The 15,702-nt window shown below is 47.0% G+C and overlaps 2 protein-coding genes across 2 annotated transcripts; both read right to left on the bottom strand.

Moving 5' to 3' along the window:
- Positions 1-4,906: 4,906 nt before the first annotated feature.
- Positions 4,907-5,368, bottom strand: LOC139059511 (uncharacterized). Its single transcript, XM_070537933.1, has one exon. The coding sequence runs from the start codon at positions 5,366-5,368 to the stop codon at positions 4,907-4,909; it is 462 nt and encodes a 153-aa protein (XP_070394034.1).
- Positions 5,369-5,956: 588 nt separating this feature from the next.
- On the bottom strand, positions 5,957-6,511 carry LOC139059510 (uncharacterized). Its single transcript, XM_070537932.1, has one exon. The coding sequence runs from the start codon at positions 6,509-6,511 to the stop codon at positions 5,957-5,959; it is 555 nt and encodes a 184-aa protein (XP_070394033.1).
- Between the last annotated feature and the right edge of the window lie 9,191 nt (positions 6,512-15,702).

Here is a 15,702-nt window from a genome sequence, read left to right as displayed (position 1 = left end):
GTGATGTCTCGAACACTGCTGATGCCTTTGCTGACCATTTCTGTTTCCTACATGGTGTGAAATAAGTTTCAAATCACCTTCATTCTCAGTCTGGCATGGTGTGTATGCTATCAGTCAATGAAAACCTTGTTTTGCAAGTGGATGAAATGCCTCAAACCTTTCCTTTCTTGTGGTGCTGATCGCAATTCTTCTGCAGAGCTTAAGGCGTATGGAAGCATACTTTGTCCCTCTTCTCACAAGCATCTTCAACAGTTCTGTAAAGCCTAGTACGTTTCCTAGCACTCGAAAAGTAGCGTGGGCATTGCCCATGCACAAATCAGGTGCTATATGTGCAGTTACCAACTGCCGACCTATATCTATCCTCTGCAGTGCGTCAAAAGTGTTGGAATCGGTACTGGATTCCTTGCTTTCTGCTCTTGCTAAGGACATTTTAATAAATGAACAGCATGGCTTTGTGTGACTTAAAACTATTTGAGACTGTCAACAGTGTTTACCACTGCATCGACCTCCAAAAAGACACTTTCTCACTCTCAAACTTGTGCAGAAACCATAGGTACTCTTAAATACTTCCAATACTATGGCATTAAGTTATATGCGGAAAACACACCATGTGTAATTTTGATGCACCCTACGGGATGCTCCACTCCTTAGGGTCGATGAAATGAAAGATCTTGGTGTCTACTTCGACAAAACGCTAAGCTTCTCTTCACATAGGTTATTACACAGCATGCCCTTCCCACTGTTGAAATTGCATGCCGTAGATTGCATGATTTCCACTCACCTGTTGTGTTCATGAAATTCTGATGTGTGTCTCCCACTACTACAGTATGCCTCTGTAGGAGGGGGTGCAACGTGCAAATCTAATTCCGACCTCACTGAACGCGTCCACAATAAATTGATATCTATCTTCAAGCACCACTTTTGCTATTCTGGCGACCACAGTTGAGCCTTCTCAAATATACCTCAACTACAACCTCTAGATTCAAGACTTAATTAATCACACCTTTTGTTCTTGTTCAGTAGATGCATTGATTCAGTTGTACTCGAAGCGTATCTTTTATTTCGTGATATCTGTATTGTCTTTTTACTAGTACATGTAATTTTTCTTTAGTTTGCTCTGCTAATCATATCATAATGATGTATCCCCATCATGCAAAAATACCCTAACAGGATTGCACTATTTGTAAATAAATAATAAATAAATGAATAAATAAGGTGGTCCATGACGCGATACATTCCCTAAAGCTTCTTGATCGTATGCATTTGTTCGTGCCGCAACAGTATACCAGGCAGCATTCCACATTCGTTGCCTGGCCTTGTTGCAAAATTATGGTATATAAGATTTGATTCCAAAACACGTAAAAGGAACTGTGCCTGTATTGACATACTTCAGAGTTCGCTTCCTGTGTTTTGCGTATCTGTACATTATCATGCATTATTAACTCCCTTTAACTGTTCCTCGTTTCCTTTTTTCCATATTTGATTCTCTATCTTGCATTTTTTTTGTCTACCACATTTATGTTTCTGTAAATTTTGTCTAACATATTGCTCGTTAAGTGCACCAGTATGAAGGCTCTTTAGCTGTTCCTGGGCACTATAATAAACATTTGAATGATTGATTATTATCTCAGTATAAAATTGTGCTTTTTAAGTATGTACTGGTATATTATTTCACTGGAGTAGGTTTTTGTGCAATTAAATGAAAGGGCATGAATTAAGAAAGTGCAATAATAATATGCTATGTGCCTGATCATATAAATTGGTTGGTTACTGTATCCAGTGTTGTGCAATAAAATAATATGCCATAGCAATTATTGCGTGCCTCACAGAACAAATTGAATATATCTTTCTCAGTTAAAACATGATAGCAGGCTGAAAACATTAAACTGGTATTTTTTGTGATGACGAAGTGTATAAATTGTGAAAGTAACCTGTTTATATGTATATTTCTTATATTGTGCAAATGAGCTACCCCCATACATTCGAATAAGCACTCCAATAGTACGACTTGGCAAAGGGCAACGAAAGACCCTTATTTAAACCATCCAGTTCTCAAGCTTGTATTATCTCACGGTATGTCATTTCCAGAAATGTGCAGAAGACAAACTTGACATGTTCAAACCATTTACAATAGAACATGGCCTTACACTGTGAAAATGCTTTCTAGCAATGCACTTATTGTGAAGGCCTCCCATTGCGGTGTTGATGCGTCAAAACAACCTAGAGGTGCTCACGCGCTAGGTTTGACAGAACCCAGAATCGGGAGGAGACAAGCTACGAATTACGTAAATTTTAGCTATTCTAGATTTTTTTTGTGAGTGATACAGGTGTTTCAATTCTTTTTTGCTGATTTTCTCGGAACCCACTTTTTCACTTTTCTTTCATGCACCAACAAGCATAAGTATATTGACACGGATACTTTATCTGTATCCCGTGACCGTATTTCACCGGCTAAAAAAATGCTAAACGTTATCTCTCGATGCAGGATGCGCCTGGACGTATCGGAAGTTTCACGAATGCTGTGGATGGTTCTGTCTGTTGACGGCAAACCATGTATAATCTGATTGCATACGGGACGCGAATTGTGTGGTAGTTTCTGGAAGGCACGCGGGCACCAGCGAATTCGCTGGAACTTTCGACAACTGATGCATGCAAACCGACGTGCTTGACCCACGTGCAGATGAGATTTTCGACGATTGCCGACATTGCTCGCCGCTATCGTTGCGATTGAGTCTGCATCATTTTTCACCGTCTCTACTACGTGACAATATTTCCAACACAGATTTTTTCAATTATACTATCCACGCCTAATTCTTACATAGTTGGCTGTGCAATGAGATATCAAAAAAGGAAATGGTTCAACAGTTTCTGATATGATATGGCATCGTCGTATAGATGTTTGCAAAGCGATCCTGTAGACAGACTACGCGCGAGCACTGATGTCGATATTTTGTGCACTATTGTTACTTCTAATATAAAAAGAAACTCTTGGGACAGGCATATATGCGTTATTCAAACGTGTTTTTCATATCTGAAAGAGCATACAGATCACTAAGTTATTAGAGTTTTAGAATTGGGGGCCCAAGGCTCTGGGCCCCCAAGCCGTGTTGCGTCACTTGCTCTTGGGTTTAGAAGAGCAGCAGAGTTTGAGGATTGGGTCAAATGCCGACAGCGTTGGGTTGAGCGCTAGGGACACCGCAAAGGTGCTTGAAAGCAAAAAAAATGAAGCTCTTTTCTTACAAGTGAAAACGAACAGAATGCATTTTTGAACAAAAAGAGCGAACAATAAAATGTAAGAAACGTAATCACTGGGCTAGTACCGGTTAGTATTACGAATTAAGTGTGCAGTTCTAAGCCCAGCAAATCCAATCGAAACCAAGTGCTCTTAGTTGGTGTTTTCTCGTAACGCACTGCGAAACTACGAGTTCACCCGCGCGAAATGGCAAAAATTAGTCGAAGTACAGCATGTTTGCTCTGCGACCATCTGCTGTACGCCCTCGCTGTCTCCCGCGAGGGCGGCCCAAGACGGCTTGCGGGCCCACGCTAGTTCTTGATTTTTGGGTCTTGGTTAACGCGAACGCAAAACCCAAGACTGGCTTGGGTTTTGCGCATGCGCACTTGCGGCCCGCAATTTTCTTGGGTCCCCAAGCCGCTTGGGCTCCCAATTATAAAACTCTCTATTGTTTCAAGCCAAGTTTACAGCAGGCTGTTTTAGGCCGGGCTTTGACTAATGAAGACAGCCCAACAACAGTGCGGCGCAACCAAGGAGCGGGCTTCGGCGCGCGTCAGAGCTTCTGTCCAGTGGTTGCGTGCCCTCTTCCTCCGACCAATGCAAAGTGAAACGTTCGCTTGTAGGAGCGTGCCGAAGCGTCAAAAGCGTCTGCCGGGAACACGGCGAAGCGTGACGACGCGCAGCGATTATGTCTACTGCCAATGCTAGAAGTTTGCCGACGCGAGGCCGAAGCTGCGCCGGCGTGCACCAGTGAGAGGCTGCGACGCGTCGCAAGCGTCAACCAATCGGAGGCTGCGAATCCTCCGGCTGCTACGCCTATGACGGCCGTCCATGCGAAGGCGCTGGCACCAACGGTCATCCGAGTTCTTTGGACGCACGACGCGCTCCACAGCTACTGTTCCTGAAAGACAGTGTTGTAACAGTAGGCCGACAAGGACACGACCGACGACCATGGGTTGGGGCAGTGCGACGTGGATCCGAAGCGAGTTCGAACGACACCGACTAATCCAACCTGCCCCCTGGGTTCCGCCGGGGCTCGTTACGATCGTCTGCTAAAGCAGCCATTCGAATAAAGATTGCCGCAACGTCTGCGCTTGTTGTATGTGTATTTTGTGGTGCTCAAAACAAATGGAAATGTGTTTACGAGCTTCGAAGTCTGGATAATCAGCACCCGCCTGCGGCCGAGGTTGTTTACGTTACGAGTAGGCCTAGCGCATCCAGTGAACGAACCCATCTGAGAAACTCTGTCGAAGGAAATTAATTTTCAGTCCCGTTTGGTGCTGCAGTGATTTAAAATATGGCATTCCTGAAATATGGCACGCCTGCCGACCCTGCATTAAAAGAGGGTGTTTTTCATCGTCAGGAAGGTCGCTTCTGTTAAAACGGCCGCCGACGCGGGTCGAGCCGTTGGCGTCTAAGAATGAGTCAAGCATTCGAAGCGAGCTTGCCTTGTGAACCTTCTCTCCCCTCACAGCATATCTCCTCACAAAATGCGTCCTGATGTACTGCGCGAATGATGACAAGCCTAGCTTTGGAGAGCGCCTCAACGGGAGCTACCTCTTCTTGTGAAAAGTTCTTTGCGTGATAGGCAACCTGGATCAGACTTGCCACAGCACGAGGGAGAGATTTCCTGTTCGAGAACCTATGAAAGCCCCGTTCGGCTCCGAGTCGCTGTCATTTGTTCACCTCCGTCGCCAGAGTGCAGACTTCAGGGTGCATTTCTCCATCTTCATCAGGATTTAGCAGGATGAAGCTCGACGATCGTGCATCCTCTTCTCGTCGTGAGAGAAAATCAGGTCCGGACAACCAGTTTGCGCTCTTAAGCTGTGCCGCTGCAATCGTTCTAGTGGCGTGGCCTGCTGGATTTTCGTCTGTGTGAACGTATTTCCATTGTTCAGGTTGCGTGGTACTACGTATCACCTGCACCCTGTTGGCCACATACACGTAGAACCTTCTTGTTTCCTTGTATGTGTAAGCCAAGGCCACTTTGCCAACCGTGTAGAATGTGACCGAGTTCGGCTGGAAGTCCAATTCTCGTAGTATGGAATCGGCCATCTTTACAGCAAGCACTGCTGTACACAACTCAAGCCTTGGGATGGTGTGTTGTGGTTGTGGAGCAAGCTTGGCCTTTCCCATGACTAATCCGACGTGTCTGTTTCCTTCCTTGTCAGTCAGACGTAGGTATGCCACCGCTGCGACGGCCCTTATGGACGCGGCTGAAAATACATGAATGTCCCTACTTTCGGCTTCAAGCATCGAGACTGGCGCATAAATCATTCGCACGTGAAGGTGATGTAGCGTCTGGAGAGAGTTCTTCCACTCGTCCCAGCTCTGATTTTTTTCGTCCTAAAGTGGCGTGTCCCATTCGGAAACCTTCGTTACGAGGTGACGGAGTAGGCACAAGAGAAGCACTAGAGGGCACTAGGAGAAGGCACGGAGAACCGTTATTGGATCCACAAACCCTAACGGGTCGTAAAGGCTGTAGACAGTCGACAGAACTCCTCGCCGCGTACATGGCCTGTGGTGAAGAGGAGCCCTGAAGACGAAGCTGTCGTCGCCTATGTCCCACAGTAGACCGAGACTTCTCTGCGTAAGCGACGCGTCTGTGCGGAAGTCGAGGTTTTTCATTCCCTGGGCGTGGTCCTGAGGAAAAAATGCATTCAGTACATTCTGTGTATTTGAAACCACCTTGTGCCATCTTATATTAGCTGTTGCAAGCTGTTGTTAGCTTTGCAGCAGGCTAGTGGCGTCTTCTTCGCTCGGAAGAGACTTAAGCGCATCATCGACGTCGAAATCTCTTTCAATAAATTTCCTGGCATCTTCACCAAATTGTGGCGCAGCTTGTCGGGCTGTCCGTCGAAGGCCATACGTTGAAACAGCTGGCGATGGGCTGTTGCCGAGAACGTGAATCTTCATTCGGCATTCTATGATTTCTCTGGAGATACCATTGCCCTTAAACCAGAGGAGCTTCAGGTAGATTTGATGGTCCTCGCGAACCATGAAACTGTAGAACATTTGCTGGATGTCTGCTGCCACCGCCACTGGCTCTCGCCGGAAGCGTATCAAAATCCCCACAAGGTTGTTCTTTAGGTCAGGGCCAGTCAGCAGAACGCTCTTCAGAGATACCCCATCATACTGAGCGCTGGAGTCGAATACGACTCGGATTTGATCAGGCTTCTTGGGGTGATGAACGCCGAAGATGGACAGATACCAGCATTCTTCCTCCACGTGAAGCGGTGGAGCTTCCTCTGCATGACCCTTGATGAAGAGCTCGTTCATGAAGTTCACGAAACGTTTCCTTGTTTCTGGATTTTTTTCGTAGGGTACGGCGTAGTGAGAGCAGATAAGACAGTGCTTGTTCTTTGTAGTTCGGAAGCCGACTTCTCGGTGTGGAAAGGGGAGAGGGGTGACCCACTTGTTTAATTTGTCTTGGGTGAATTCACTATTCGTTACCTTGAGGAATGTCTTGTCATGGATAGAGCACGCTGGTTGTCAAGTTTAGTCGTTTCGAAAAGATTCGGGGCCAGCTTGTCATCCAATGTTGTTGCCAATTGTAAATCTTTTGGGACCTTATCCACAGCGTAGAGAATCGGCGCCTCCATTAAAAGAAATGATTTGAGCATTGCTCAGAAAGAGAAGGTCTTCAACTGTCCCGCACATGGGTCTTGACCGCGTTGACGCTACCCGTTTTCCGCGTACGACCAACGCAAACATCGCCGACAATGACCCATCCGAGGTCGAGCTTCTGAGCATAAGGCGCGTCGTGGAGTCTCTTGATTGCCTGATGAACCTTGTGAGCTCTTAAAATGTCTCAGACAAGGAGGAGCAGTATTCTGGCCTGCTCAAGAGAAGGAAGGCGATTTGCTACAGCCTTCAAGCGTGGGTAGTGCCGTGCAGCGTCAGGTGTTGCAATTCCATCTGTTTTCGGAAATTGGCTTGCACTCCAAGAGAGGCGGAAGAGGAAATTCGACTTCGCCCGACACGCTCTGCACGAAGAAGCCATGAGCGACTCTTCCAACCACTTCGGTACTGCCGGAGCAAGTGCGGAGCGTGTACTGCATAGGCGTCTCTTTCACTTTGAGATCGTTGAGAAGTTCTGGTCTTACCAACGAGCGATTACTCTGATCGTCAAGAATAGCTTACGCTCTGAGTGTCTTCTGGGGCTGAGTTTCATGGGTCACCTCTATAAGGAAGATCTTAGCACACGACTTTATGTCGTTGCCAACGTTTGCCACTTCAGTACGCCTAGATGTGACCCTTCTGCCTGAGTTATCTGGGGTATTGTCCTCAGACCCACTAGCCCTTGACGAATCTGAGGTTGGAGGTGCTGGGTGAAGCCCTGTGGCGTGGTTAGCGCTGTCGCATATGAGACATATATTGTCTCATATATCACATTGCCACTGCTGTTGCGTGTGCCGAGGTATGCGTGGCCGGCAGGAGGTCTGGACCCCACTTCACGCAGAGTCAGAGACGAGGAGAGCTTTCTCGGCGAAGAATTCTTTATACAGTATGTACAAGTTGGCGTGGTTAACAGGAGAGACGAACAGAGCAGTTGCAAGCTGCTTAAATAACACATCCCGTCCCCAGATTCCCCAGACAGTCCCTAAGGACGAACAAGGTCGAGAGAGAGAGGGTCCGAGCAGCCTCCGTGGTCCCAACGCCGCTTTCAGTGGCCGGCGCCTCCGGGCACCGCGCTGCGTCGTCAGGCCAATCGGGTGGTCGGTCGGTATGGTGCGCCGGGCAAGTTCAATGGCCCGGCATAGGACAAAGGGAACAATCTGCAAGGCAAGGTGTCGAAACATAGTCCTTGGGTGGTCGGTAAAAGGGTTGCCCCTGGGCGCCGCCGCACAAAGGAGGGGGGGGGTGCATTGCCGCCCGCACGAGGAGGGGCCGAATAGCAGTCGGTGAGCCGGCGGCCGCTTCCGTCGTTGACGCCGTGCAGCCGCGAGGACACCCAAGCCGTGCACTTTTGGCGACTTGGGTGTCCATGTGGGGATGAATGCTGCCTCAACGGTCGACTCACCACAGCACTGGCCTCTCGTCAGGCAAATCCCAAGGCACAAACATAACAGCTCCTCCGCCAACGGGGAAGATCTCGTACGGTGAGAAGTCTCTGGTGCTCGACGGAAGAGATCTGCTTCGCCTCCTGTCTCTTCATTTTCTCCTAAATCATGTAGAACGATACCACTGGCCCGGCAGCGCAAGCCGTACTCCCCAAGCGACCAAGCTGACATTGACAGTGAAAACTCCTATACTTCGTTAACTTCTGGCAGTCCCACAAGTGTTCTCGCTTCTTCACGGCAAATAAACAAAAGCATACAGTTGCAGCGAAAAGAAATTTAGCACAAGCTGGCAAGATAAACTAAAAGGCGCGGCTTAAACCATCACCATTGGCATTAGCTGCTCCCTTTCAATAGCGCACGCTGAAATTCAGCTCCTGAAGTGCTAGACTCCACTTTAACAATCGGGGATTCTTGCCTGACATTTGAGCCAGCCACTTCAGCGGGCCATGATCAGTCACAAAGACAAATGTCGTTCCGTAAAGGTAGCAGCTAGCTAGGTTTTGAGATGCCCAAACAAGGCATGCACCTGCTTTTTCCGATGAGCTATAGGCCTCCTCTCGTACTGTGAGCTTTCGGCTCGCGCATAACACTGGGTGCTCTTCACCATTGTCACCCTCCTGACACAACATAACCCCAAACCCACGATTGCTTGCCTCGCACTGTACAATGAAGGGTTGGTCGTAGTTCGGTGCACGCAGCACGGGAGAAGCCGAGAGAGCCGCTTTGAGCCCCTGAAACGCGTCCCCTTTGGTGTCATCCCAAATTACTCTTTCAAGAGCCGATTTTCTTAGGGAATCGGTCAGTGGAGCCACTAGTTCTGAATATGGGGGGTTGGGACACATCTGATCTTTGATTGTCGCATTCAGCCTCCTATAATCAATGCAAGGTGGCGGGTCTTTACCCGGGACCTCTACAAGAATGAGCGGAGAAGCATAGAAGCTCTCGTAAGGCTCGATTATTTTAAGTTCTAGCATCCGCTCAACTTCTCTTTTTAACATTTCGTGCTGTCTCGGTGCCGTCCTGTAAGCTAGTGACTTGACTGGAGCCTCGGATGTGAGTTCTATGTCGTGAGCCATCAGTTCCGTCTTTCCTGGATTTTGTGAAAACAAACCCATGTTCTCTTGTATTAAGTTATATAGATACGCCAATCGCATGTCTGTCAAAGCTTCCTGAGAATCAGCGACCCTCATCACATCTTCTGCACCCCAATTTCGTTCATTCCACTTAGGCACGAAATTTCTGTCGCCACTTCACCCGTCACGATGAGAGCCAAATTAGCTGTTTGCTCCTTAATGAGAACCTCTCTCGTCCCTTTTGCTAGCATGCTACCTAGTGAGCTAGAGCACGGCAGGAGAAATAACCCATCGACATATTCGGTGTTCTTCATTAATGCACTCTCTAACTTGGTTTGACTGTTTGCTCTGCCTGACTGCCTAACAGCCTTCACCTCTGTATTTTCTGCAATCTATCTCTCATGCTTAACAGTCTCTCCCTACTCACAGATACTGAAGGGTTCTCTGGCTCAATTTCGCACTCATCGCTGTGTGGATTGCTTACTTCCACGTCGGTATCCCGTTCTTTCATTTCCAGCTTAGCAGCCAAGGCACGCGCTTTAGATGTCGTTAGAGCCCGAACGCTACCCTCTACCCAATCTTTACCCTGGTCCCTCAGTAGGCGATCGGTGTGGTTAGAGAACAAGTAAGTGTACTGCGGCGGCAGCTTGTTAGAAACAGCCGCCTCAGTACACACTTCACCGAACGGCCCGCTGAGCACCACATCTGCGACCGGAAGGCAGACACTCGTGTCCTCTAACACAGGCTTTATCCAAGCGCATTTGCCATTGTACTGCTCCTGCTTCACATAACCTGGGTGCACCAAGTCAATGGTTGCTCCACTGTCCCGCAACACGTTACAGCTTTTCCCATTCACCTGCAGTTTAGACAGGTGCGGTTTGAGCAGCTCATCATTAGTCTGCGTGTCACAAACGTACGCGAAAACAACTTTTGGTTTGCGGCAGCCGACAGCTATGTGACTGGTTTCGTTGCAGTTAAAGCACGTCACCGGCCTCCGTTCTTCGAACAAGCTCTTCTGTGACCGTTTCTCACAAATCTCTCTCTCTTGTTCCCCTACCGGCTGCTCGTGAACCTTCAGCTCCACTTCTTTCGCAGCATCTTTCCCATTTCTGGGCTTAGCTGTACCCTTCCAGCCACTTTTGGCAGCAGAGTCAGAACATTTCATTCTGCCGGGGTTTAACCATTTCTTTTTAAACCGCACGGAGAGTAGAGGGCGCGGCGTTGCCATTCTAACAACTCTTGAGTTCTGTGAAGTAATTGAAGAATACAGCCTTATCACAAAAAACTACGAAACCTTATGTATCAAAAAGGGTACAAATGTATTCGCCGTTCTGTATCGCCCTCCTAGCGGTTCTATGGCTGATTTCCTAGCATTTTTTGATCGTCTTTTGTCACATGCAAATGCTGTGAATTATATGCTTACTGTCGGTGGGGATTTTAATATAGATGTCTTGAAGAACTCAGTTACAAGTAATGAATTTTTATCAGTGCTTGAGTGCAACTCTTTTGAAAATGTCATTACTATGCCAACACGAGTTACCGAATCAACAATGTCATTGTTGACATGTTTGTTACCAATTCTATAACAGAAGAAAGTATTTCAGGGGTACTAAGTTGCGACATAAGCGATCACTTACCTATATTTATTTTCCTGAAAATGCACACCAACCCGGCCTACGTGAAACCAGAAGAATTCGTGTACCGCTCAGTGACACCTGCAACATTGGAGCACTTTAGACACCGTATCAAGCAATTACATTGGAATGATATTTTGACCGATGGAGATGCAAACAACTCGTATAATAACTTTATAACAACATTCAAAGAACTTTACTTTGAATCGTTTCCTCTCAAGACATATCACAGACCAAACAAATCTCGGAAACCATGGATAACAAACTATCTAAAGCGACAGATAAACCATAAAAATAAACTTTACCAGCAGTTAGTTAAAACACGTAATGCGGACTTATGGACTGAATACAAGACTGTTAGAAATAAGTTGAATACAGAAAAGGAAAGGGCAAAAAGGGACTACTACTACCACATATTCGATCCACAACGTCCAGAGCGACGTAATGCCATGTGGAATAAGCTAAATTAAGTACTGAATAAAGGAGCCACTCAAACAAAAATCGAAAATCTGGAAATAGACAGAAAAACATTAAACGGAAGTGAGCTTGCAGAAGAATTCAATGATTTCTTCGTGAAAATAGGAAATGCCAGTCACAGCGCACAAACAACAACCGGCATAAATCGGATACCAAACACGCTTTTTCTTAAACCAACTTCCAGTTCTGAAGTAATTGCACTATTCAGTAGAATAAAAAATAGTCGCAGCTGTGATTCTGATGGCATAGAAATGCGACCAATAAAGTATGTATTAGATATCATAGCGGAAGTACTAACACATATCTACAACTTGGTGTTATCAACAGGTATTTTTCCAACGCTCATGCAACTAGCAAAAGTTACCGCAATATACAAAACAGGAGACAAAAACAATTTAAGCAATTATCGCCCAATATCCATACTCTCCATTTTCTCGAAATGCCTTGAAAAAATAATAAACGATAGAATTGAGATCTTCTCTAGAAAGTACGACCTTATTACCGAATGTCAGTATGGTTTCAGAAAGAAACGTTCAACTGAGAGCGCTCTACTAGCACAAAAAGAAATCATATTACATAATATCGAAAACAGGCTTTTGACACTTGCATTATATTTGGACTTCAGTAAGGCATTTGATCGCGTAAGTCATGAATTATTATTAAATAAGTTAGAATGCTACGGATTTAGAGGAATCTCGCTCAAACTTATTCAGTCGTATTTGAGTGCGCGGTCTCAGTACGTTGAAATAAATGGCTTTAAATCACGCACACAACCAATTAAAACAGGGGTGCCACAAGGCAGCATTATAGGGCCTGTAGTGTTCTTATATTACATCAATGACATAATCAACATCGACGAAGATTGCAAATTTATAATCTATGCTGATGATTGCACACTATTTTTTACTGGAAGAAAGTTAGGTACTCTCGAGGCACTATCAGCAAACACCTGTTATAAGCTTCGCGATTGGTGCACTAAAAACAATTTAACGCTAAATGAAACAAAAACAAAATGTGTCCTTTTTCGAGCACTTGGCACATCATTAAAGTTACCTCACCATGTTACCCTAGGCCCATACAAAATTTCAGTAACGAAATCAATAAAGACGCTTGGAGTAATTTTTAATGAACATGTATCCTGGAATGACCAAATAGATCAGATTAGCATAAAGCTGAGACGCGTGGTTGGTGCTTTAAATCGCTGTCGATATCTCTGTCGGCGAACAATATATACAAATGCAGACTGCTGCAATCCTACATTAGTGCCACTCGCGGGAAGCTTGACACATTTCTCACACTTGCAGATCTTGAACCTACTGAAAGTATTTACTTCCATCGGTATAAACCCCCCTGGGAAACTCCATTCTCGCGCACTATTTACGGAACGCAAAGGCTTAGCTACACATTACGAAGCACTCTTAACGCATATGATCAGCAAGACATCGAAATCGAAACACTAAACCCCACCAATGTAGTTAGCCTTGTACGCAGATGACATCACCCTGTGGGTCAACAAGGGCAGTGATGGTCAGATAGAATGCACCTTACAAGCAGCGGTCTCTGAAGTCGAAACCTACCTCCAAGACACAGGTCTCCGACTATCTCCACTGAAATCGGAGCTGCTCGTCTACCGCTCGCGCCGCCGGCCCAAGCCTACAGCCGAATCGCGCCAATGTGACGACATAATCCTCTATACGCAAGACGGCTCCTGCATTCCCCGAGTCCTGAAGATACGCATCCTAGGCATGCATATAACAGCCAACGGGTCAAACATAGAAGCTATTCGCAAAATCGAAGGCAAGGTTACAGCGGCTACCCGCCTGATCAAACGCATTACAAACAAGCACACGGGCATGAAGGAGGACAGTGTCATGCGCCTCATACACTCTTTCGCAATCAGTCACATCACTTATGTGGCTGCCTTCCACAACTGGAATGTCACTGAAAGGGAGAAAATCAACACCCTTATCCGCAAGACTTACAAGATCGCCCTTGGCCTACCGGAGTCCACAAATACTGCTCGTCTGCTACAGCTGGGGGTATACAACACGCTTGAGGAAATTGTGGATGCGCAAAGAACCTCGAACCTCAACTCGAACGCATGTCTCTGACAGCCACGGGCCGCTACATCCTGCAGAAACTCGGCTTCAACTACCACGTCCAACACGGTCTGAAACAGGTCATTCCACCGGACCTCAGCGACACGCTGATTGTCGCCCCTATACCTCGAAACATGCACCCCGAATTTAATCGAGGCCGACGCCAGGCCCGTGCCAAGGCACTGCTGCGCTCCTTGGGTGGAAAGAGGACTACGCGCTTTGTAGACGCCGCAGAATACACACGAGAACACCGGTTCACGGCGGTAGTCGTAGACGTTAGCTCCCGGCTTACGCACGCGGCGTGTAGTGTCGCAACAGAATACCCCGAAACAGCAGAAGAGGTAGCAATTGCGCTTGCGCTTACCGACCCCCTCTGCGAGGTAGTTTTTAGCGACTCCAAATCCGCAGTTCGCAACTACGCGCGGGGGCGCATTTCCTCCGAAGCTCTCCAGATTGTAAGGAAAGCTGGTCGACAGCACTTAGATAACACCGCCATCATATGGTTTCCAGCGCACGTCGCCACCCCCACTGATGAGGGCATCATTAACTTGAACGAGGTAGCACACCGCTCTGCGCGAGAACTGACCCGCCGCGCAGAATCGGAGACCGCCTCTTCGAGTTCAGAACTGCTGGCTCAAAACACGCGAGAACGCCTGGTCAGGTACAATGACATCACCAAGCACTACCAGCTAGGCAGGCGGTTGCTGCCCCCACCTCACCCCATGCTGAAACGTCGCCAGGCAGTCATCTGGCGACAATTGCAAACACAAACCTTCCCCAGTCCGGTGCGATTGCAGCACATTTTCCCCGCGCAATACCCGACTGCTCTTTGCAAATTATATCAGGCAACTAGAGCGACCCTGTCACACATGTTGTGGGAGTGTCGGGTTACATCAGCTACAATGGCAGTAGCTCCGGAGGCTCTTGCGTCGAAGTGGGCCGCCGCTCTGCGCAGCTCCAACCTCAAGACACAAGAGTGGGCTGTCCAGCAAGCCCGAGAGGCGGCGACGAGGCAAGGTCTCGAAGTCCCCTCTTGGGAGACCTGAGCCCGGGTCGTCAAATTTGCCGGATTCAGAATAAAGTTGTTTCCATCCAAGTTAGCTTGTTTTTGTAACTGCGCATTCCTTAAATTGTATTGCATTATATCATTGTTACATGTATCATTCATGCCACTTTTTCTTCTCTTGCTTTATTATATGCAAAAATGATCCCATGTGTACAATTTTTCGTACTGGTGTGTAATAATTATTTGCTTTCGCTTGAGTATTTACCCTGTCACTTTAAATTATTCACTTTTTGCTTGTATAATTATCTTTTTGCTTGTATATTTATCCTGTCATTGCTACTACAGGGTGGACGGTGCTTAGTCAAGCTGCAATATCCGCAGCTTTTTCGCCGTCTCCCCTTTTTCACAAATGTTTTTGTTTGGTGAAAATAAAACAGTGACTGACTGACTGACTGACTCTTTTCCACCGCACCGGCGAGCATAGCCTCCTCTTTAATTCCTCTGCGTGAGGCATACTGATCCGCCAGGTCAGCGGCTGACTGCGCCGACTCGACACGATCTCTGTCTTGGATCCAAAGGTTCATTGCCTCCGGCACCATTGAATAAAACTGCTCCAAGGTAACCACTTCTAACGGCTTTTCGAAGCTGCCAAAAGCTTTGGCGCCCTTTAACCACTCGGCCAAATTTACCTTTAACTCATAAGCAAACTCAGCGAAAGTGGCGCCCTGCCTTTTGTTCAGACTTCGAAATCTCTGCCTGAATGCCCCTGCTGACAAATGAAACCGCTTCAATAGGCTCTTTTTCACCTGATCATAGTCATCAGAATCATCCGCAGGCAACCTCGCAAGCACATCTGCTGCCTCGCAGGGCAACAAACTAAGCAAGCGCCGCGCCCAAGTGCTGCGAACAAATTTTGACTTTCCGCAAGTTCTCTCGAAATTTACTAGATACAGGCCTATGTCTTGCCCAACCTTGAAGGGCTGCATAAGTTTAGATAGATCATAAATGTGATGTCTACCTGCTCCCTCTGATTCCCGAACCACACCTGCCTTGCTCAACTCGACTTCAAGTCGAAGTTTCTCTATGTGAAGCTCTATTAGCTTCTCCTCGTCTGCCTT

This window comes from Dermacentor albipictus, chromosome 4, assembly GCF_038994185.2.
Source record: "Dermacentor albipictus isolate Rhodes 1998 colony chromosome 4, USDA_Dalb.pri_finalv2, whole genome shotgun sequence".
In the NCBI taxonomy this organism is placed as follows: Eukaryota; Metazoa; Arthropoda; class Arachnida; order Ixodida; family Ixodidae; genus Dermacentor; species Dermacentor albipictus.
This window is presented reverse-complemented; position numbering and strand designations above follow the sequence as displayed.

Bases quoted from the DNA above. Each gene is read 5' to 3' on its own strand.
- LOC139059511 (XM_070537933.1), bottom strand. From the start codon at position 5,368: ATGGGAAAGGCCAAGCTTGCTCCACAACCACAACACACCATCCCAAGG.
- LOC139059510 (XM_070537932.1), bottom strand. From the start codon at position 6,511: ATGAACGAGCTCTTCATCAAGGGTCATGCAGAGGAAGCTCCACCGCTT.